General features: G+C 44.6%; 2 protein-coding genes across 2 annotated transcripts in view; one reads left to right on the top strand and one right to left on the bottom strand.

The window, feature by feature from the left end:
* PGBD5 (piggyBac transposable element derived 5) overlaps positions 1–13,154 on the top strand; it is a 110,048-nt gene extending 96,894 nt beyond the window's left edge. Inside the window, exon 8 of the mRNA XM_075924716.1 lies at positions 6,130–13,154. Within this exon, the coding sequence (XP_075780831.1) occupies positions 6,130–6,217 (88 nt within the window). The 3' untranslated portion in view covers positions 6,218–13,154. The remainder of the gene's footprint in view (positions 1–6,129) is intronic.
* A 1,924-nt stretch (positions 13,155–15,078) lies between these two features.
* GALNT2 (polypeptide N-acetylgalactosaminyltransferase 2) overlaps positions 15,079–24,859 on the bottom strand; it is a 137,969-nt gene continuing 128,188 nt past the window's right edge. The window contains exons 15-16 of the mRNA XM_075924720.1: positions 21,399–21,518; positions 15,079–18,254 (exon numbers count right to left, since the gene is read on the bottom strand). Coding sequence (XP_075780835.1) covers positions 18,099–18,254; positions 21,399–21,518 — 276 coding nt within the window. The 3' untranslated portion in view covers positions 15,079–18,098. The remainder of the gene's footprint in view (positions 18,255–21,398; positions 21,519–24,859) is intronic.

A 24,859-nucleotide genomic window follows, 5' to 3' on the forward strand; every position in this document is an offset into this window, starting at 1 on the left:
TTATGCTGAACATTACAAGCGAAAGCCATGTGCCCCTCTGCCTTCGCGCTCTCTCGAGGGAATATTGGCTTTCCCGCTCTCAGCTTGTTACGTGGCTGAATAAAACAGCAGGTTCCCAGCCTGCAGTCCTGCAGGTGAAGTGTGCGTCTCGTACCCAGAGTGGTCCCCCGACACATTTGGTGATGAAAAAGTAAGAATGGCAGTTTATGGGAAAACGGAGGTATTTAGTCAGAAAATGAGAATTAACAGCAATATACCAAAAGGTTGGGCCACTATTCCTCTGCAAGGTAGATGATCGATAAGGCCAAACAAAAGCAGTTTTCCCTAGTGCCCAGAGAGGAACGTAAGTGGGTGCGCCGCTCTGGCAAGAGCTGGCTGAGCTGCAGCAAAAGCCAGCAGGGAGCTATTGAAAGAGTTGGCAGGGACCCGGGTTGAGATAGGACAGTACCTATAAGAAATGTTAAGTGCCTGTGGCAATAAGACTCCCTCCCTCTTCGGGGGTTTGTTGCAGCCTCAGAAACCAGGAGATACAAGTTCAGAAGACCTGCAAAAGATCTTAACAGAGCAGGGTATTGGGGTTCACTACTCACCGCTGGCATGTCTCCTCACTGCCCACCTGATTAGTGCGCCGCAGTCAGACACTCATCGCTGCTTGTGGCTGTTCAGCTGTTCTCAACCACACCCTCAATATTATGCAGAACCTTCTCCGTGACTCAGCCCTCTGGCCAGGTCATTTTAGTTCTTCCTTTCTAGGCTCTGCCAAGGGCTCTCCAGCCAAGCTGCTGTTCCAGGCAGGCTTCTGTTTGCTCTCCAAGGCTGTACCATTTCTCCAGGGGCCAGTATGGGAACCCGGCTCCACTCACACGCCTCCATGTTCCAACCTAGGGACCTATGCTATGTATGCTTGCGCCCCACCTAATTACTACCTCCCTGGGCTCTCTCCTGCTTCCTCCTTCTAGTCTCTGGCTACGTCTACCCTGGCAGCTTCTTGCACAAATACTTGCCAGGTGTCTACACTGCACGCGCGTTCTTGCGCAAGTAAATGTACAGTACAGCGTCGGAAAACAGGGCTTCTTCCGGAAGAGTTATTCCTCTCCCCACGAGGAATAAGCCCTTTTGCACAAGAACTCTTGCGCGAGAGGGCAGTGTAGACAGGCAATATGAATTTCTTGTGCAAGAAACTCCTATGGCTAAAATGGCCACCAGAGCTTTCTTGCCATAGACGCTCTAGCGCAAAAGCACATGCCAGTGTAGACACGCTCTGGTGGAAGACTTTTTGCACAAGGACCGTTCTGCAAAACAGTTCTTGCGCAAGAAACTGCCAGTGTAGATGTAGCCTCTGAGTTTACCCCCCATCTGAGCATTTGCTGCTCTCTGTGGCTATTTCTCCCCTTAAATTCTAGCCAGGCCCTGTCACCTCTACCAAATCTCCTTCTTGTCAGGGAGTGACTGCAAACTCCTTCATCCCAGCCCCCTCCTGTTCCTAGCCTTAGAAAGCTCTGCCTGTTCCAGCCCAGGTGAACAGCCTCCTTAACTGTTATTGAGCACTGGCTCCCCCCCTACCCCCAGGTGCAGCCTAGGCAGTTAATTGGCCTCTCCGCTTCCCTCAAGCCAAGGATAGGCAATCATTTTTGCAGAGGGAACACTCCAAGAATGTGGTAAGTGGCTACTGGCCACTACATTAGTGGAGGACGTGTGGGGTCTGGAACAGAGTGGGGGTGCAGGGGTGAATTCTGGGTGGGGACTAGAGTGTGGGAGGGGGTCCAGAATCAGGGAGGGAGTTTGGGTGCGGCAGATAGTGTAGGCTCTGGCTGGGAGGTGCTTACCATAGGCGGCTATCAATGGATGGCCCAGTGAGGCACTCAGGCTAGCTCCCTGGCATGGCTTTACATGCCCCTCAAAGCATCTAGCTGCTGGAGCAAGTATGTTTCTGGGCTCTCCTTCGGGGTAGTGGACTCCAGCATGGCACACTGCTTGTGCTTGCAAGCACCACCCATGAGCCCCTATTGGCTGGAAACTGCCCTATGGGAGCTGAGGATAGTGCTGGGGGGGGGGGAAGCATGTGGAGTCCTACTGCCCAGTGGTACCACAGCAGCCAGCTGTACAACCAGCCTGAGTATCCTGCTGAGCTGCTGGACATTAGCAGGTGGGAGGGTCATGGTGGGCTGCATCTGGCCTGCATTTTGCCCACCCCTGCCTTAACCCCTTCTGTCTGGCTGTGGGTAAACACCCGACCCCAGCACTGCACCCCAAAGCTAGACCTGGCTGTGATTTCGTACCAGAATGAGAGGGCAAGGTGATGTGCAGCTGTGTATGTGGCAGAGTCAAAAACATGAACAGACTATTGCTCATTTGGAAGTGGCCTAGAGGCTACACGGCAGGATAGATTTGTTTGTGGCATTGGTAATGAGAAAATTCAATTACAGCTGCTGGCAGTGGGGAACTTAACCTGGCCCAAAGCAGTAGAATTAGCAAAACCTGCAGAAGCAGCCATGTAAAACTGACAAGGCTTTGCTCTTACAATGCAGGGCCAATCAATAAACAAACTGCAACACCAATTGGAAGGGACTCAGGTTCCTGGAGCATGGGGGAGGGAGGATGTTCCAGAGCAGAGGAGTAAAATTTACATTAGTTTGTAAATTGAAAACAGCTCAGTGTCATTAATGCCTCAAGACTGGACACTCAGATAGCAAATGCAAAGGTGACTAGATGGCATCTCACATCCTTGAGGGCAGACCCAAAGAGCAGAAGAAAAGGAAGGCAGCAGAATGCTTTTTACTCTTGCAGGGGAGGAGTGGGGAGAGTCAGAGGGGGAGGTGGGGCCTCATCAGGTAATGGCAGAGTTAAGCCGTTAGTACATATGGAAGTAGACACAGGCTTCAGCTACTGCAATGAGTGAATGTGAACATGTCAACACAGGAGTGACCCTGCCAACCTCCACCAGGGAACCCATCCAAGGGGTCAGTTCTGGGCTTATTGCTGTAAAGTAGGGGTGGGCAAAAGGGCCGGTGCAGGCGGGAACCAGCCTGCCAAGCAAGTTGATCCGGCCCATGGAGGCCCTGCCGCTCCCCCTCAGCCCCAGGCCAATCAGGGGCTGGGAGCAGGAGAGAAGCGCACGAAGTCTTCTCCCGCCCTGCAAGGGGCTCAGCACTTGAAGTCAACCACCAGCTGCTGCTCAGTTGACTCTAAGCACAGTGCTCCCTTGCAGGGTGGGGGCAGGGAGCAAGAGACTTCATGTGCTCCCCCTCCCCAGGCTCTGATTGACCTGGGAGCAGCAGGGGGGAGCATGTGAAGTCTCCTCCCACAGCCAGGGGCACAGGTACTTGGAGGGAACCATCAGCCATTCAGAACAGCTAGCGCTTCTCTCGGGGGATGGGGGCAAAGACTTTGCACGCTCCCCCAGACCAATCAGGGTCTGTGGGTGGGGAAGCACAGAAGTGTCCTGGCCCTGCCCCTTCTGCCTGAGGCCCCGCCCCTTCCAGGGCAGCCAGCCCCGGGGCCACTTCAAAAACTTCTGAAGTGGCCCCTGGTAAAAAATATTGCCTACCCCTGCTGTAAAACATAAGAGCCAAAAGACTAAGTTCCCAGGGCCAGTGATATGGGGATCAAGGCCAAATCTACTGGACAGAGACTGGTTGCAGGAACTTGGGGGGACGTCGGTGCCTGTGTGCTGTGACAGAAGAGTCTAGTTCTTTGAAAGACTGCATCCAGGCTGTAAATTAAGGGGGCGGTTGTAGTCAAGTGGTCATAACTGCTTATGCGGAGTATTGGGGGTTGCAGCTATGCTCCACCCCTCCCTTACTTCCTGTTTGATTACTATAACACACACACAGTTATACAGCAGCAGAGGAAATTATTATTGCACTGTGTTAATATTGCACTATGTTAATATGTTATTGCACTGTCAGTAAAGTGTTTTTCCATGTGCAATCCCTTTACACAAAGTCAGCTGCGCTGCTGCTGCTCCCAAGAAACACCCTTAGCAGAACGGCTGGGAGCTCCTTTCAGAGCAGCATGCATCCAGAATCCAGGGACACTGACTAGCTGCTCTTCCCCCGGCTGTCAAATCCAGAATGGGAACCAAGTGGGAAAGAGAATGGTGCCACATTTTTTTTTTCCTAACCTGGCTCTTTCCTGCTAACCTGCGGGGGTTTACTTATAACCATTTCACGTGCAACATTTTCAGATGGAAATGTGATTCTTTTCAATTGTGGAGTCCCTTTAACTACACCATTGCACAGTAGCCTGCAGCATTATATTGCGTGGGCAAGCTTAACCCAATTTTACTTAGCTAATGAAAAACCGTGGTGAATTGGATTTTTATTTCTCACCACTGCTGCCCTAGGAGTTTACAGGTCATGAGCCAAACAACCGTGCCTGGGTTTGTAGCATTATCTTGTTAAAACGAATGCAGCCCCTGCAGCAATCAGCACAGAGACATTGCATGGATTTACTTCAAGTAGGTGGGCACAAAGCCACCTTTCCACATTCAAAACAAGGAAACGCCGCTTCTGCTGAACCAGGAGTGTTTTCCAGGCCAAACAGGATGCGTCTGCCCCATACTGCCTGGCTCCTAGTGTTGGGTTTAGATGGGAAGGATTCTGCCCTCAAAGAGGAGCAGCAGAGAACACAGCCTGGTGGACAGGGAGGGTGGGCTAAGGTAGTTGTGTGCCACATCTCTGCCACCCACATTTTATGCCGCTGAAGTGATTAATGTGTCTCTTCTCCCCCAAGCATAATTTATAGCAGCTTCCCGGACTGCTCTAATTTACAGCAGCCCCCTGAGAGCTGCCTAGGGGCTGGCACAGAACGAGAGTCGTGCTAACCCCAAGTGCTCAGGAATCATGAGTCATCCCCCTTGCAAGATGATGAGATTGGCTTAAAAGGCCCTTTAATGGTCTCTGTACACTCCCCACCTCCATTGTGGCATACAAAGGCCAGGGTGGAAAGCAGGGCCGGATTTAGGCCGATTGGGCCAATTCCCCCGAATTGGGCCCTGTAACTAAGAGGGGGGCCCCGCACTTGAGGGCCCCCCTCCTGGGCGCACCGCACATGTGCAGTGCAGCCCCCAGGCGCGTGACGTATGCGCAGTGCCCCAGGTATGCACAGCCCCGCCCCCACGAATCGGGCCCCGCATTTCTTATAGCCAACCCTGGTGGAAAGAACAGACCCCTCGGCCATACCTTCCACAGCAGCTCATCCAAGGGACTAAGTTCTCAATTGCCCGTAAGATGGATTAATGCATCCCAAAGGTCATGTGTGGGGGGAAACTTGGGTAGTGAGGAGCTGCTATAGTTCCTCCCCGCTTCCTGTAGGCAATGCTGGGAAGTGTCCCCTAGCAATGCCAGCCGCCAATACTGCCCATTGGAGTCCGAGGCAGCCAGCACCACCAAGGCCAAGTCTTCGCTCTAGGGAAGATCGATGCTGCCGTGATCAATTGCAGATCGATTTAGCCAGTCTAATAAAGACCAATAAATCAGAGGGTGCCCCCATCATTGGCCGGTACTCCTGCCCCTGTGAGGAGTAAGGGAAGCGGACAGGAGCATTTGCTCCCATTGGCCTCCCACTGTGGGGAAGGCGGGGATACAAGAATCAACGCACGTCAACGCTACATAATGAATGTAGCCGGAGTTGTGTATCTTGAATCATCTTTTCCCTTTAGTGTAGACCTGGCCTAAGATTAGCCTTTAGTTTGTTCTAAGCTGCTCTGTGGAGAGGTTTCTAGAGCAAACTGGCCCAGGGTCAGTGGAGCATTGCAGCGCATGATACCTTCGCAATGCCTGAACTGGCCGGAGTGCTATGTGGGGGTAGCATGGGACCTGGCCCAAAGCCTTCTCTGTATAACTCGGCAACGACAATGTGGTGCAGCTGCAGACTTACCCACAGAAGTGTGGCTTGGCTGGCCGGAGTCATTAGTAAAGTAGGAGAGGACTCCTCATTTGACAAGGTTTCATCAAATTGTGTGGCGGTGCTGGCTACTTGGCACATCAAGTTCTATGTTCTCATCTCAGTGCTCATAGTAAGCATGGGGGAGGGGTTTATCTCCCCACCTCTGCAGGGCTAATTTAAGAGCTGTTATTCTCAGCCTGTAATAATGTGAGAAAAATCAAATTCTGTTTCTACCAACAGGGAGAAGCTGGAACAAGATGATCACCAGACAATTCCCCTCACTGCCATCTCTGCCTTTGGTAAGGAAACTGGTGCTGCAGAGACCTGATGGAGGGAAACCACCGTTTCTGAGAGACATCCACATGAGCTCTGTCATGGCAGACACCTACCTGCTGGCAAAGAGAAAAAGCTACTTCTGATACACCCACAGCAGTGGAATGATGTATACTGCACCGCCAGCTTGGGTGGGAGGAAATCTGGCCTTGTATTGTAATGTATCCTCAAAGGGTAAGGATTTATCTGGATAACATCTTCCATTCATATGGCACCTTTCATCATCCAGAGTCCCAAAGTGGTCTGCTGAGTACACTCATAGCACTCCCTCCCTAGTGCCACCAGAATGCAGGCTTGGCCTGACAGGAGCTGAATCTATGAATGCTGGATCTTCACCTCACTCTGCTTCCTGTATTTGAACTTTGGCAGTTGGAGAAGTCAGCGCAGAAGCACTGTGTATGTGCTTGGGAGGTTGCAACAGCCGCCACCTCCATCCTTTTATTATTAGTGACAAGGGTTAGTCTGTATCTGCAAAAATGAGGAGTCCTGTGGCACCTTCGAGACTAACAGATGTAGCGGGGCACAAGCTTTCTGACATGGTATTTACACACACACAAACGTGGGCTCTAATAATGGTTTCTATGCACTTTGTTTGCAGACACACATTGAGTGGCTGTTAGACAATTAGCCATAATGATTCTAAGATCTTTTTCATTAATGTAACAGCTAATTTAGACCTCATTTTAGTTCAGATTTTTTTTTCCAATGTGCATTACTTTGCACTCATCACTGCTGAATTTTATTGCCAGTTTGTTGCTCAGTCACCCACTTTTGGGAGCTCCCTTTGTAACTCTTAGAAGTCTGCTTGGGACTTATCTTGTGTAATTTAGGATCTTCTGATAACTTTACCACCTCATGGTTTACCTCTTTTTGCAGATCATTTATGAATATGTTGAATAGCAGCGGTACCAGTACAGATAATTGGAGGACATCAATATTAGTCTCTCCATTCTGAAAACTGACCATTTATTCTCACCCTTTTCTTCCAGTCTTTTAACCATTTACTGATCCATGAGCCTTTCCCTCTTATTCCAGGACAGCTTTCTTTGCTTATGTTACTGTGGTGAGGGATCTTGTCAAAGGCTTTCTGAAAGCCCAACTGTGTCAACTGGATAACCCTGGTTGACACACTCAATTCTAATAATTAGTGGCATCATTTTCCTTTACAAAACTATGTGGCTGACTTTACCGCATTCATATTGTGTTCATCTATGTGTCTGCTAAGTCTCCTTTACTATAGTTTCAACTGCTTTGCCTGGTACTGAAGTTAGGCTTACCAGCCTGTAATTGCCAGGCTCACTTTCGGAGCTTTTTTTAAAAAAACGGGTATTATCTTATCTATCTGCCAGTTAAGTGGCAGAGGGATTGAGTTAAGCAGTAGTTCTGCAATTTCATGAGTGCCTTTACTTGTGTGAAAACCATCTGGTCCTGGTGACTTACTACTCTTCAATTAATCAAGCTGTTCCAAAAACCTTCCTCTATTGACACCTCGTTCTGGGGCAGTTCCCCAGATTTGTCACTTACAAAGAATGGCATGCATGCTGGAATCTCTTTCATATCCGTGGTAGGGAAGACTGATGCAAAGAATTCATCCAGCTTTGCCACACTGGTCTTCTCTTCCTGAACTGCTCCTTTAGAACCTTGATCACCCAGGATGCATTTACACAGAAGGGCTACATCTAGACTGGCATGATTTTCTGCAAATGATTTTCCGCAGGACCAGCAGAAAACAAAAAAAATCCAAAATTTGCGCACCTCTGCTCCCGCCACTGCAACACTCCAAAGATACGGGTTACCTCTCCCATAGCTCTCTCCAGGGAAGGCAACACACCTAGTAGCCCTCACTCCTGAAAGCTTCAGGGACATCTCCCTTCTAGGGGAAAGGCCCTCTCCATAAGCTGCCTCTCCCTGTTTCCATCTATGTATTTTTCCTGTCCCTGGCTGAGTTCACAGTCCACTCCTCTCTTCCCATCATTCCCCATCCCTTTTAAGGCTTCATGCACAAAGGCCAAAGCCTAGTCTATGCCAGCACTTACACAGGCTGAACCTCTCTAGTCTGGCACCTTCAGGACCTGAGCAATACCAAACCACAGGAGATCAATATTGTCTAGCAGCATTACCAACACTTCCACTGCTTGCTGGGCTCTTGGAAGACATTTAGGGGTACATTAGAGCTAAGTAATGTCATACCTTGGTGTTTTTGTACCTTGGTACCTTCGGTGGTCTGGACTGTCAGTGTCAGCGTCGTCTGGTCAGGGTCGTCCTGGTGTGCTCCTGACAGGACCTCTACTCCGTTGATAAACTTTCAGCTGCGTGCGTAACAATCGGTACTCCCTTTATCTAGAGTGTTAGACCCCGTTCACTTGGGTCAACACAGGAGATCTCTGAGAGGCCCCGGAAACGACAGATGCAGGCAAGGTTTGAAATCAACCGAGCAGGTTTATTGTCAAATGTGAAGCTCTACCAGTTGGTAACAGAGATCAGAACAATGTTACACCACTGGGCACTATGGCCCACATTGACAAGGTACCTACACTGGGCAGGCTTATTGCCATATATCAGATATTAACAGCAGTTAGTCAAAGTTAAGCTACTGTGAATTCTGTAAGTTTAGGCAATACCACCTGCCGTTTAGGCGCCTAGTGCGCTCCCCCCAAGGTCGGCTGGAGAGCACCCTCTGCCGTGTCCTTTTATAGACAGGTACAAACAACTTACATCATTTCTTTACGTACCACGTTACCACCCTCTGTTGCCTAGTTACCACCTCTCACCTTATAGAAGGGGGGCTTACTTACTATCCTTCATGTTGTCAATTCCGACCTGGTCCTGAACCTAGGTTGGTATGTGCATTAGTTTTTAGGGAGTTTTTGTACCAAGACATTTCTTATGAAGATGTTCCATTACTCCCCTTTGGCTTACAGTCTGTACCCAGTGCCTCCCTGTGTCCTTTCATGCTCGACCTAACTTACACAATCACACAGTTATCAATAGGGCTTCTTTCTTGGCTTCTGTGTTACTGAACCAAAGTCTTGCTCACTAGATTGCAGGCCTATTGCTGTTTTCATGTTACAGGCCTCTATTTAGGCCTGCTGACTCCATGTTACTGACCCTCAACTTACTACAAGTAACAGCACAGAACACAGAGCCGGGACTGTAAAACTTTATGGGACCACAGGAAATTTGGCCTCATACAGGATAAGCTAACTAAAGTCATGCTGGACCACAGAGGTTCAATCTGTACCTGTTCCCATTTTTAAGACCATTATGTAGAACAGCTACATGTAGTACAGGCCTAGGTATAAAATGATGGGCTCATTTATATATTTCTTACAGTAAAATAGGAGGATGTTTGCTTTGTCAACTAAGCAGCAAATATTGACAATTCTTTAGCAGCACCTACTCCAGATCAGTGACCTATAAATATTGCTTTTGTTTGATAATAGTATTGTGTTTATTGCTTTCACATAGCACAAGACTTATCCCATCAGCTGCAGGTCTAGCCCTGATTTACCTTGCCATGCTGAATTCGGTGAAAGTTGTTAAACTTCGCTATGCTTCAAGAATATTGATTCCCAGTTATTCACCGATAGAGACAGAAACTCCTTTGCCATTAAACCTCCAAAGTAAAACATGAGTGATAAAAGGCTAGCTGTGAACCACAGAGAATGCAAATGGCCATACGAGCCCAAACCTATTTCTGCGGAAGCCAACAGGAGTTAACTGGAGTGGAAGTGGGATAGGACCCTAGTTTCTTACTATGATTCCACTGGGCTTCAGAGAAGAATTAAAAGAATGATTTGAGGTCTGGAAAACCTGCTTTACAATGTCTCAATAAAAGTGCAAGATTTTAGCTCATAAAAGAGTAATTTGGGATGTAGCTTGATCAAGACTGAGAAATACTGACACTGGCAGAGGATTTCTGATAATGGGGGTCTTTATTCCATCAGGCAAATGCATATCAAGTTCCAAGAGGCTGGAAGCTAGACCAATTCATACTGGAAATGGACAATTTTTAATGGAGTGTAATAAATCATTGCAAACGCCGTTACGTGATGGGTAACATTTTCAAATGCATCCTACTACACTGCACTGACTTTCAATGAGGGTTAGGGACATATGTGCCCAAGGCAATTCTGAAAATGGCACCCTGGCTGCTGTGTCACTTAAGCACTTTTGAAAATGTTACCCAACGTCTTGAATCCAAAAATCCACATCTTACAGAAAGGCATTCTTTAGTTCAACCAGAAGCCAGGGGCTGACATAGGAATTACTGGGTGAGAGATGCTCATTATAGTCCCTTCTCACTTTAACAGTCTATTAATTTCACTGCTCCAGAAAATATTCTCAACCTAGCTATTGTCCTGAGCCATTACTGAGAAGTGAATTGAAGTTTTCTGTTCCTCCTCCACTGATTCTTTCCCACATTTTTCTTTTTGCCTTTTGTCTATTAAGAACCTGGTTTAGCCAACCCAGAATTCCCCTTGCAACACATCTTTGTCCAGAACAGGCAGAAATACAGTACAGGGACTGGGAGTAAGAATTCCAGGTTCTGCAGCTGACTGGGCTGTGTGATGGCGAGTGAGACACTTCCCCTAGGTAACTGCATCCTCTCCCACTATTTTTCTGTATTGTCCTGGTAATAAACATTGTTGCTTACTGCAGCTGTGCAATGTTTGCTTAGTACAATGGGCCCCAATCTTACCTGGGTTTTTAGAGCTGTGGCATCCCACATGCTAGCCACATGTGGCTATTTTGCCAGTTGAGTGGGGCTAGTTTGCTATAGCAGTAGCCACTATAGTGGTTACTACTTCAGAACTTGAGCGGACATCACATTCTAGAACTTTGATTCCATAGGGTTCTGTAATATAAATAATTAATTTTTCAAAGGCATGCTAGGACTAGGAATATAAAGGGATTGCCCAGTAGGCATTGCCTTACCCTGGCAAGCTTGCCAGGGTAACTGGTTAACAGGTACCTGGCCCACACTGAGAAACCCCCTCCCTGCAGCACACCACAAGGCAGGTGGCTGCTCTACTGGTCCGCTCGCCCATGGTAAAATGCAGCAGGCCAGTTTTCTGGTTAAACATGTAGTTTACTGGTTAACATTTTAAATGTGATTTTAAATCCCTAGTTAGAACCAGTGCCTGAGTGTGGTAAAAGCTTATCAGAGTGGTTAAGAAAATCATGTTTGCATAACATGCCTGTAATTTTTCAGACACTAAACCACACGAGACAGGTAGAAACTGTATTTCTCCCCTCAAACAGAACTCAGGTTTATAAAAAAAGCAACTGTTTTTTACTGCGTACAGGCCAGATAGTCAAACGAAAGAGTGACAAGGGAAACTCTGCTTTGGATGTCTGAGAGTCAGATTTGTACTTCCCTCCTCTCAAAAGATACTGCTATTTAATCCTCCCATTACATTCCATCATTAGGCCAAATGCAGTGATAGCATAGGGGAAAAGGGAGTTTTGGTAAAAGTGAGGAATATACTGCACATGGGAACAAAAATACACTAACCCCAGCTCAGAGTAGTTGATTTCACAGTGGGAGGAAGGCTGAAGCATTATTTACACAAGGGGGCTTTGACTTCATACCCAAAACTGTACTTAGTGACTTATTAATTTTACCATATTTCCTTAGTAATTTACAATGGAAACTGATGTGAAAGGCAAGCCAGGGAGTGGATGCAACTTACTGGTAACCTCTAATTCCCTTTTAATAAAAAAAATCAAACACTGGAAAATCAAATGAATTCATATTTGTTTCTCTCTCTTGGTACAGAGCTGACTATGACACGGCTGAATGAATATCTTGCATTCATTAAGAGTATTTTTGGAAGCCTGCAACGGACAGGACACCTGAAGACTGTTTTAAAAAAAGTTTACTAGCAGACCTTAAAATAGCTCCTAGATGTTAAATTGCTTCCTATGATGTGCAGTCTAGCACAGAATAAGCTCCCTACATTTCCCCCCCATTTTCTAATCATTGCCTGTAAGCCCAGATCAATTTTTTTCCCCAACTGATGGAAATGTTTAAATCATTTTATGCCGAAGCAAGTATACCAGCTATAAGCATGTTAAATCAAGAATTTGCACACTGTGGAGCTTCAGCTTAAATGATGAGTACAGGGAAACCGTGCAAGCACACTGGCACAAGATACTAACTTACAGTGAATTAAAATGAAAATAAGGCTATCACAAAGGAGCCAATTCTTATGTTTTCATACAAAATAGCAACCTTTAAAAAACATAGTTGTATTGAACTGCCTGTGAACCCGTGTCATGGACCAGAAAACTACTGTGCTAGGTGCTGTACAATCATTGAACAAAAGAGTCTGCCCTAACACGCTTACAGTCATCTCTCTCGACATTGTGTAACTACGTTGCCTGGCATAGTCGGGTATTCTTTTTAAAAACACTGGAGAAAGAGGCATAATTTGGTTGATCTGTAATGAGGGAAGATTAATGCCTTCCAATAAGATATTTCCATTAACTGCTTTTCTATTATTCAGACATTTGAATTCAGCACTGAAAATGACTAGTCTCAAATGGGTATTTTGGAACACAACGATTAATTCTCTAATAAGAGCTAAATGAATATTTCATTTATGATAGTTACATTTCTTGGTAGTCAATATTTTCAGAAATTAGAATAAATGTAACAGATTTCTCAGATGGAATGCAAAACTACACAGCTTATTCAGAGGAAGACTAAGTTTGATATACTGGTTAGACAAATTTGTATCAAATATTATACAGATTACTTAATTACATTCTCTTGCCAAGTAGTATAGGATACAGTTTCACTTGAGTGTATATTACATGAGATATAGGACATGAACCCTCTGTTTATGGTTTGAAAATGTAGAAAATTAGCAATTTTTTCTAATGAAACATAGTTTGTTGGATGTTTGGTTCATTTAATCCAGATGTTTTAATGTAATTTATAAATGAAAATTCATCATTAGACAGGGTTATTTGATTTCAACCAAACATGACTAGGGGTCAGTAATGTTTTCTATAAATGTCTATTTTATTGTTACATGTTTAGGTTGTCCATATCCACTAATATTACAGGATTCTAGTGCACAGAGGGTTAGGCTACACTGCAGGGTTTTTGCACAAGTAGTCTTTTGCGCAAGAGTTCGTGCGCAAAAACTTCTTGGGCACAAGCACGTCCACACCTCAAAGTGCATCGCTTTTGTGCTTTTGAGCAAGAAAGCTCTAATTGCCATTAACAGAATGGCCATTGGAGCACCTGTGCTTTTTCGGATAGGCTCTTTTTGTGCAAGAAACCCCTGCAGAGCATCCACACGTGCCTTTTCGTCAACAGCTGTAGCGCAAAAGGGAGTTATTCCTCGTAGAAAGTTTACCTATACTGCAAAAAGCCCTCTGTTCTGTCGATTGACTGTAGATTTTCTTGCGCAAAAAAGCACTTGAGGTGTGGATGCGCTGCAAGTTTTTGCGCAAAAACCTCGTAGTGTAGACATAGCCTTAATGATTTATGTTGCACAGACAGCGGTGAGTAAAATGTTGGCAATGCTTAAATTCTGGTGTAGTCCCACAATCATCCAGCAGGGCTGGTTAAGTGAGGTATCCATCTCCTCAGAGACCACATGGCTGTGTTTATATCTCCCCCCAAGTAACAAACTAAAGGCCCCTGAAAGACAATGGGAGTTTTGCTAATGATGTTGGTGTGAGCAGGAGCATAGCCCAAGACTGGCTCTGGGAACTTTGTTCTGTCAATGAACAGCAAAGGTGTTCGCCAATTAGAATTTCCTGGATAAAATCCAAGCTTAGTGTGATGCCTTGCAAGGGTAGGATTTTCATAGGGCTATGCGCCCCTTGGTGTGATTCCTGAGCTAGGCCAATACTAAGCACTGGTGAAAGTTTGACTCTACTTGCATGGCCCCACAAAAGCTCGATCCCTGCTACTTATTCCTTCCCCTCTACCTCACTAGACAGCCACATTTTTCTCACCTACCCAAACCTCTGCTACCTCAGGGTACGTCTAGACTACATGCCTCTGCTGACAGAGGCATGTAAATTAGACTACCCGACATAGTCAATGAAGCAGGGATTTAAACAAATAAATCCTTTCATTAAAATAAAAATGGCTGCCACGTTGTGCCGGCTCAGCTGATCATCAGCACAGTGCGGCAGTCAAGACGTGGATCGGTTGACAGGGGAAGCCTGTGTCGACTACTCCCTTATGCCTCGTGAAACGAAGTTTACAGGAGCGGTCGACAAAGGCGTTCCCTGTCGACTGATCCACATCTTGACTGCCGCGCTGTGCCGATGATCAGCTGAGCCGGCACAGCGCGGCGGCCATTTTTATTTTAATGAAGCGGGGGATATTTAAATCTCTGCTTCTTTGACTATGTTGGGTAGTCTAATTTACATGCCTCTGTCGGCAGAGGCATGTAGTCTAGACATGCCTTCAGAGTTGCCAGATGCTGTTCCCTCCTACTTGACTGAGCTGTTGCTACCAGAGACGGTCTCTTCCTTCAGCTTTTCCATACTGAGGGAATAATCAGAGAAACTAGGTACATTGGAGGAATGAAGCAGGACCCTGTTCCTCCTGAAACTCCCAGCAGTAAGAGACCTTCCAGCCCACAACAGCGCTCCTCAGCAGCCACAGAGATGGGCAACTGACTGGTCCTTCAGAGGGAAATACATCCTCAGTGTGAGTTTCTTACAACTTAACGTTTAAACTCACAAGTAACTTTTCTTCCGTAAAGACATCTGGAAAAAAAATGTAACAAGCATCTTAAACCAACCAAGTGGATCAAAACATTTGGAAACAGCTGCCAGTTTCTGGGTGCATGAAATCAAATTATAGCAACAACCACAATCTTATCTATAAAGTAATTATCTTCTTTATTTAAGTTAAATTTTTCAAGGATGGTTTCCATCTATAAAATGAACAAAGTACAAGCTCTGTACAGCAGATTTTTTTTAAACCAACGGAAAAAATTTCCAAACTATATTTTGAAAATTTGCAAAACAAGCTCACATGTACCATTATTTTTTGCTTTGAAGACAATAAGAAAAAAATTCTATCAGAGAAGACTCCATCACAATTTGCTTCAGGGGTTCGTAGGAATTTTACCTTTCTTAAAAGTGGGCTAATAATCCTGATACTTTAAAAATACTTAAATCACAGTAAATAACTTTGGCACACTGTCATGTAAACATATCTAACAAAAGGATATAACCCTCCTTTCTGTTCTGCGCCCTTGAAATATACAGTGGTGCTTAAGACGCGTCTGCATAGCATCCGTAGGGGTTTAGAGATATATTTCTATTTCACAATATGTTGGATGACATTTAAAAACTTGGTTTGCAATCAAGAAGAGGGAGGGGGGAATTTTAAAATTAAGACTTTTTTTTTTACTAGCGATCCTGCTGAGAGCTAGAAATCAGAACATTAAACACTATCCAGACCTTCATTCCTGATTTCAGTTAGCAATAGCCTGTCCATTTGGTAAGATCCAAGTCAGTGTGTAAAGCAGCTTAGTATGAATTTAGTGCACCTTTTCAATGCTCTTCTTTCAGAATAATTAGACAATGAATTTGAAGCTGAGATCATTCTTTAAGAATTCAACACATTCTCAAGAGCAGCAGTAATCCCCACAGCGGCTGCATTTACTGAATCACATCCTTCCCCAAACTCGCCTCGTTTAGGCTTAATCCACAGTGAAAATTTAGCCTGACCTAGCTATGTTGCACAGAGGTGTGAAAACTGTCGCCACAGAGACATAATTAAGCCTGACATAAGCCTCAGAAGAGACACTGCTAGGTCAATGGATTTGTTTTTCCAGGGACCTAGTAACTTCCTCTAAAGCAGTAGTGAGCAGAAAACCCCTTACATTGCTAGAGCAGTATCTAGCTTCTGTAGTGCTTGAAAGCATAGACATAACCTCAAGGGGTATGGATGGAGAGAAACTGAATGCTGAAAAGAAGTTTATTCACTGCATGCCATCTTGAAACAGGCAAATCCCCAAGGTTTTACTGGTGGAGACAAAAGGACTGAGGAGTAGGGGAAGAAGAGAGAGATTCCTCCTCTTGGTTTATTTGTAGGAGAGATGGACAGGAAGGAGAAGCGCTGATTCAATCTCTTCCCTACACATTCCTGGTACACCCAAAGGATATGTGAATAGATCCACAGATCCATGTTGTGCTACTTCAGCTCATACATCAGATACATTTATGGGCCTCTTATTCCAATGTCTGTCACTGCAAAGTAAAAACCATTGTGCATGGAGAAGTTCCACATATTGTACTAAACTCAGCCAGAAAGGAAAATGCAGCTCGTGACATACTTACTCCCAGAGACCCAGAAAAAGGAAAAGAACACTGTCATAGTATGGTTTAGGAACAATATTTCTAAGTCTCTCTCTTTAAATCAGCCGTTAGGCTGTTTGAGATCCATTATCTTACCAGGCTAGTTTTTACATTGCTCATCTATAAGTTATCAATGCAATGGTTTTTTTTATTGCCAGCACGGATTCCTTGCTTTTTTATTTTAAAAATAAATGCTTTTAACAAATCATGTAGACCAGGCAAACATAAGCAGGTAGGTGAACACTGGAGTCAACCTAACTTTGACAGCACTGCTTTAATATAAAAGTGTCAGTTGGGCTGAGGCTGTAAATTGTATGTGTTCTAACGTTAAAAATACCACACCAGGCACCTGTTGATACCCAGATTAGAGCCTGGAAGATTAAAAAACCTCAAGTAGGATCCCCCATAACAGGTTTATCAATTAAACAAGTGCAACTCAGATCTCATGTAGCTTCTGATGATTCTTGCATACTAAAACTTACTATGATCTTGGGCTGTCTGTACACAGAGATCCTAATAAGTCAGGATACTATGGACTAGTAGCACCAAGAAATTAGCTGATCAGAGCCCTGCAAAAATAAACAAACTGTGCTGAACCCCCAATGGCTGCATCTGTGAGAGTTGCATTGCTTATATAATTTTTCATATAAATATCAAGTACAAGTTTACAACACCCAGGGCACATGTACCGAATCCCAGTCAGAAGAGATAATCCAAGCACTGAGCTGTGCAGACGTATCAGTTTGTTCTGCTGTTTCCTCTTCCTCCTCCTGAGTTCCATAATTTCCAAAGATGGTGAAGTGCTAAGAAGTAGGTCCAGTTCACAAAGCAAAAGCATCCAGTGTTAGCATGGACATTACACACTTTCACAAAGTTTGGTTCTCTCACTGCATTCCAATCCAATTTTCGGTTTATGTTATGTTAATCACTTAGTTGATAATTACAAGATGAGGAAAACTGAAACAGTTGGGAACTGACAAAATATATATATTATATATAATATATATATTTAGAGTTCATCATAGAAAAGTTCATATTCAAATATACCAATTACACACGGAAAAAAAAACCTTCAAAATGTCACTTCAGCTTCTGGAAACCACAAGCGATGATTTCTATGTAAATGGAGATTTCAGTTTCTCCTAGAAGTTTATTTTCCCCAGTTTCCCTCCCCGTGCTCTATTCCCCTCCCTTCTTCTGCATGTTAAGATCCATTTGCTACTGTACATCAATTGTTTCTAAGGATGTTAATCATCTGCTGTGCAAGTACTAAACTGAAGTCAGACAGGAACTGGTAAGTCTTTACACCAGAAGGGGACTCTGCTGCAGCTGTGGTTCAGTGAGATAGTCGCAGTGTTCCATGTCCCCTTGGTTCCCTTGTGTTCCATTGTGTTTTCTCTTCCTTTCAGATGATGATGGAATACTGAGGTATATAAGTTCCGTGGAAAGTTTAAGAAATATATCAGTAATGCGATCAAAATTTTGGCCAATGTCTCGCAAACAAGATGGCATTGTGTGTGTAAGCCATTCTACTGCTGTAGATTAAGTGTGAATTTCCACTGTTGTGACAGAGAAGGATTGCAGACCTCAACGGTAAGACCACCATTTTTGGCATTTCGGCTGTCTAGACACAGATTACTGCCAACATGCCGCAGTTTAGAGTTGCTTTCAATTTGCTCCCATTTCTGGAAAAGAAAAGAAAGTAATGAGCTATCCAAGTGTGGATAAAAATATGTTTCATGTCCTGCCTTCCTAGTTCTCCATCCTCAGAACAGCTGGTGCCCTCACACCACTGGCAGGGGAGGAGACTTCACACGCTAACCCACCCCCGGGTGTTGACTGGTGTGGGGGTGGGAGTGCAGCAGCGCAGGCCACAGGCTGTATCAAATGGCTTGGTGGGCTGTATCTTGCCCACCCCTGGTTTATATCCTGTCCTTTAAGATTTGTCTAAACTATCACAAGCCATAAAGCAACTTTTAAGCCAACTAATAATTTGTACTAGAACAGGACATTACACTTCTTCTAGTACAAAGTGCATGCTAACCCAATGCAGTGCTAGGTTAAAGGCCTGCAAAGCCTGCAGCTGTGCCTGACAAATGTCAGCACTAATTTCAGTTTTTTTCCAATATTTTAAAATTGTAATCATAAGAACTGACACCAAGAGCAATCTTTCAGAGGCTGTGGAAACCACAGCCATTGATCGCTCAAATTCTGGAACTCCCTAATTAATTTGTGGCTGTTAAAAGCAGCATTGTCCAGAACTGTTGTCTGATTGACCAATTGTGGGACTAAGAACAAGGAACTCCTGCATTCTATTCCTGGCTGACAGTTTCTGACTACAGCCCTTGCCAACAACTCTCTTCCTATCTGTGTCCTTATCTGTTAAAATAGGGATGATTCTTACCCTGCCTTTAAAAGTGGAGTTTGTGACAAGAATATTGGTAAATACTGTAACTAGCATATCCACAAACCCTATGACACATGAGGACCTAGCAGCTAACGGCCTATTCAAAAACTGACTTTTGCCAAATTTTCTTAAATACTGGCAACTGTACATAGGGTTGCCAAGTGTCTGGTATTGTACCGGACAGTCCGGTATTGGCGCGCTCTGTCCGGTAAAAAAAAAAATCAGAAAATACCGGACATGTGCAATGTCTGGTATTTTCTGATTTTTCCGGCTGCGCACCTGACGGATGCCTGGCGTGGGCTAGGGGGAGCAGCTGGGAGTCGGGGCCGCAATTGCCGCCAGGAGCCCTCAGTCTGTTGACTACCTGGTAACCCCTACCAGTGATCCAGGGTTCTTGGAGTTTTTTTTTTATTTGCTCAACTTTGGTTCCCCCCCCTTTTTCTTGGGGGGGGGAAGGGGAGGTGTTTGGTATTTTTGTTTCAGCCATCTGGCAACCCTAACTGTACACAGACACTGGCATAAGCTGGTCTCCTCGCCTGGATGAGAAGACTGAGGGGATTGGGCAGAGGAAAGAGTGATGCCCGAAGTTCTGTCCCAAAACCATTACATTTGGGTGTACTCCCATTTAGCATTCTCACTAAATAGTAGCTCAAAGAAAGAAAACTCCTATTCATGAAATATTTGCACAATGGCTGCTCCATGAGCACAAGAGCACAGAGGCTCAAAGGAAAGAAAAAGCCAGAACTTTGCACAGAAGACTTCTCTATGATGAAATGAAAGGCATTTGCTGCTGAGATGACTCTGAAAATGTGATTTTACTTAGGCATGGCAACCAGAAAACAAAGCAACTGCTGCTTAATGCTGCAATCAGTTTAGGGAGCCTGGCGCTCTAACAAGGAGGAGTCCTATGTCTTCCTTCAATTTTTGCCTTTTCCCTAGATCCAGAAAGGCTTTTCCTTATATTTTCCTCTTAAATAATATGCAAGACATGTCTTCTGCAACTGATGTACATGTTCTTGGCTGCTCAGGTGTAAAGAAGAAAAGGAATCAAGCTCTTCTCCTCAGAGACTTAGACTGTCACACATGTTTGAGCTTCACTGAAATAGGGGCTACAGAAATTTATCATGGATCTGTCTCTGGAAATAGTTTGATAGAGTAGACCCAGGCATTACATCCCACAGCTACTGGGCTGACTTACTTATAAGGCATGCTTGAGGAGGACAGCTTTCTACATTGATATTATCTGGACATGACCTCTAAATGCACACCCCGTCCCCTATGGATCTCTGCCCCTAACATTTATTATATTACTATTGTACTGTTTACCTATAACACGAACCTTTAAGCTGCAATAAATGTTGACAATTATTTGTTATGTCTTTCTTTACATCCTACTATGTTACCTTATGATAGCTTCACTTAGGAAAACAAGAAAAATATGCTCTTGCAATGGAAATAAAAGAGGTCTCTCTCATTTATAAGTGTGCTGGAAGCACTTAACATTCCTGTTATTTAAATAAAAACTGAGACAGACAGACAAACAGGTAGCAGTGAAAATCTAAACCAAATATTAGAGAGACTCTACCGCTATAAACAAGTTATGTTAAACTCTGTTAGCTCATATGGACAGATTTAGTGCATTTCTCATGCGTTTAAGATAGGGAGAGGAAGGAGGTCTAAGCACAAAGCAAAAGACATCTAGGGTACTTGTGATATGTTCTTATTACAATAATTCATTGAAGAACTTTAGGGCAAAGGATAATGGTGCAAGTGCTATTGTAGCTTTCCACCCATGTTCCATAATGCACTTTAAGAAATTACATACATACTGTAGTAAAAAGACTGAAATGGAAAATAAAGCCAAATTCAACCCTCACTTATAGCTATTCAACCTCAGTTTCACAGAAGTGTCAAGAATATAAATGAGGGCTCAGTTTGGTCCAAAATTCGGACCTGCTGGCCTCCCAGGTTATAATATTTGGGGTAGAGGGAGGGTTACACTATGTAGAATTCATGGTCTCTGGAATGAAATCTATCTTTACATATGCCTGCATCTTTGTGTTTCCTCAGTTAAAAGTCTCAAGATTGTTTCCTTTTTGTGATCTTGTTTCAGAGTTTTAGGTTTACCTAGTTGCCAACATTTAGATTCTTATGGACGCTTCGCACTTCATTATGAATTTTTTTTTACCACCACCAAAAAACCTTGTGACAGAACTTTCAGACCTTCACTTTTAGCAGGTTATGAAGAGATTATGACAGTCCTCTTTTCTCACACACATATAATTTAATGGAAAAATGTGTGGCATCTTTATATTAGCTCCACTAATACCATCTTTTCCACTGGACTCATTCCTGAGTTTCACACCCATCTCAAATCAAGTTATCAGCAATGCCTCTCTGTGAACACACTTTACATACTCACCTGTCTACTGTCATTTTCTCTGCAGCCCTGGAGTTTTATTAGTGAACTAGGTGCTCGGTCCACAACAGTAAGGCACAAATCCATGTGTTTCACTGACTTGTCCTTAGTTAAGGCCCATTCCTGGAACACAAGGAAATACAATGAATAATCAAGTTGTGAACATATACATGTGCAAAAACATACACATGCTCAGTTGGCCTGTTAAACTCTTGTAAAAAGGCTCAGCAGAGGCACTTTCTGTAACAAAGAGCCCCTCTTCTCACTCAGAGCATCAAGTGTTCAAACAGCGCTTTTTCCATGCATGCACAGTTTAAAAATAAGTGTAAACTAATATTCCAAACTGACAACCTTCTGATTCAATGACTGGTCAAATGCAGAGCCCATTTTAGCTAGGGAGGTGAATGGTTAACTGTTACCCATGAGCGGCCTCCCCCCGCCAGTCCTTCGTTGTTACTTCTGGCCCCATGTAAGACTGCCGACTCCCAGCCTGTGCAGACTAAGCAGCCTCCACCCAGCCTCCCCGCTTAATCAGTTAACCGATTAAACTTAACATTTAACTGGTTAACTAAGCAAACAGAATTTTACATTCCTAATTTTAGCTGAACCATATTGAAACATGATTCTCTAGAACCCCAATGTAGACAAAGAAGGGAGCCTCCCAGCTCAGGGCAACAGATTTGTGATTTGGACTCTGAAGCCCCTCCATCTCCCTAGGCTTCAGAGCTATGGTGTCCATCGCACTACACGTGCTGTTTAGCCGGTTGAGTGTGGCTTCAGAACTGGTTGGATCCCATGGCTTCAGAGCATGAGCCTTTGCTTCAAATAGCCACCTATACAGCTTTTTTAGGCAATACAAGTCTGTCCACCTGTGCTCAAAACACTGCACAGATACACAGCCATTAGTTCGAATTAACTTTCATAGGCACTACATGTACAAACCACTAGTTTGAACTTAAATTCGAACTAGCGGAGCGCTTAATTCGAACTAGGTAAACCTCATTCTATGAGGACTAACGCCTAGTTCGAATTAAGTAGTACGAATTAAGGGCTGTGTAGCCACTTAATTCAAACTAGTGGAAGGGCTAGCCCTTCCCAGCTTGCCCTGGTGGCCACTCTGGGCCAAACCAGGGAAACTCTTCTGCCCCCCTCCTGGCCCCGGAGCCCTTAAAGGGGCACGGTCTGGCTACAGTGCTTGTGCCAGGTGCAAGCCTGCCAGCACCCAGCCAGCAGATCCTGCACCTAGCACAGCATGAGCCAGCCACCCGCTGTCACCCAGCCCTCCGCCTCTTCCCGGAACCAGGCTGACGGCTCCCAGGAGCCTGCCTGGGGCCGCAAGAGGCAGGCGCCCACCTGGTCTAGTGCGGAGATCGTGGACTGCATGAGTTTTTAGGTCTAGATGCACTAGTTCGAATTAGCTTAGTTCGAATTAACTGCAGAAAAGGACCTGGGGGTTACAGTGGATGAGAAGCTAGATATGAATCAACAGTGTGCCCTTGTAGCCAAGAAGGCTAATGGCATATTAGGATGCATTAAGAGGAGCATTGCCAGCAGATCCAGAGATGTCATTATTCCCCTTTATTCGGCTTTGGTGAGGCCACATCTGGAGTATTGTGTCCAGTTCTGGGCCCCCCACTACAAAAAGGATGCGGAAGCATTGGAGAGGGTCCAGCGGAGGGCAACCAAAATGATTAGGGGTCTGGAGCATATGACCTACGAGGAGAGGCTGAGGGACTTGGGTCTGTTTAGTCTACAGAAGCGAAGAGTGAGGGGGGACTTGATAGCAGCCTTCAACTTCCTGAAGGGAGGTTCCAAAGAGAATGGAAAGAGGCTGTTCTCAGTAGTGACAGATGGCAGAACAAGGAGCAATGGTCTCAAGCTGTGGTGGGAGAGGTCCAGATTGGATATTAGGAAAAACTATTTTACTAGGAGGGTAGTGAAGCATTGGAATGGGTTACCTAGGGAAGTAGTGGAGTCTCCATCCCTAGAGGTGTTTAAGTCTCGGCTTGACAAAGCCCTGGCCGGGTTGATTTAGATGGGATTGGTCCTGCCTAGAGCAGGGAGCTGGACTTGACGACCTTCTGAGGTCTCTTCCAGTTCTATGATTCTATGATAAGGGGATGGTTGGATGAAATAACATGATCTTGGTAACTAATTGACCATTCATTATCAGTTGGAAATAGGTCAATGGAGGGATGATAGGAGTTGCTATAGGGAACTTTCTGGGTGTCTGGCTGGTAAGTCTTGCCCACATGCTCAGGGTTTAGCTGATCGCCATATTTGGGGTCAGGAAGGAATTTTCCTCCAGGGTAGATTGGCAGAGGCTCTGGAGGTTTTTCGCCTTCCTCTGTAGCACTGGGCACAGATCACAGCTGAAGGACTCTCTGCATGTTGGGGCCTTCAAAGTATTTGAAGGCTTCAATATCTGAGACATAGGTGAGAGGATTATTCTAAGAGGGGTGGGCGAGATTCTGTGGCCTGCACTGTGCAGGGGGTCAGACTAGATGATCATAATGGTCCCTTCTGACCTTAAAGTCTATGAGTCTATGAGAATTCGAATTAAGTTAGTTCGAATTAGTGCTGTAGTGTAGACATACCCTCGGAGATAGCTGGGAGTGTTGGTTGCGTAGGGTTTGAGAAGACAGTCTACATAGCTGGATAAACCAGTAGTGCCAATACTACCACAGTACATATGCACGAGAGGCCGAATTAAGATTTCAAGGACAACTACAAATTTGACATTTCCTAACGATGAATATGTACTAGACTTCACCACTTAGAGTTTTCTTAACAGATTTTTATATAACTTCCTAGTATTTTCTTAAAAGGAAAAAAGATAAAAATGTCTATCCATTTTTATTAGACTGCCTCAAACTATTGCCCAGCTTGCTTGATTACCACCATCAGAAGGTCTGCTCTGGTTCCCACCTCCAGCCCAGACAGGTTTGGTCTCTATGCTCCTGTGACTCAACCTTTAGACCCTGGTTAGAAAAGTATGCAAATGGGCGAGGTCCATTTGAAATGCAAACTTGTATTGCTAGAGAAGTAGAAGTGATACTAATTGCATTTGTTCACCTAGCTTGTTAGATGTTAAGTCCTGTAAACAGATAGTTCCTATTACTATCCTACTAATTCAGAGATCAAAAGGGAATATTAACATTTAGATGAATCCTGGGTGAAGTAGTAATATTGTCTATTTGTCTCTAAGTTTTATCACAAACTGCTTAATGGATAAACTACTGTATATTTATCCATGTAGTTACTTCAAAAGCCTATTGTAGGACTGTAGGACTCTTTGGTCAAGAGGCTGCCTAAAAACTGTATAAACATTCTTGGCATCTGATCCTTTCATCTCAGATCTGCTTGATGTTTTATGCAGGGGAATCTTATGTCATAAGAGATCTCCAGTCCCACCTGGATCACCTTGGATATGAACACTGGACTATAATCTATGGACTGAAATT

The sequence above is a fragment of the Pelodiscus sinensis genome, chromosome 3, assembly GCF_049634645.1.
Source record: "Pelodiscus sinensis isolate JC-2024 chromosome 3, ASM4963464v1, whole genome shotgun sequence".
Classification (NCBI taxonomy): Eukaryota; Metazoa; Chordata; order Testudines; family Trionychidae; genus Pelodiscus; species Pelodiscus sinensis.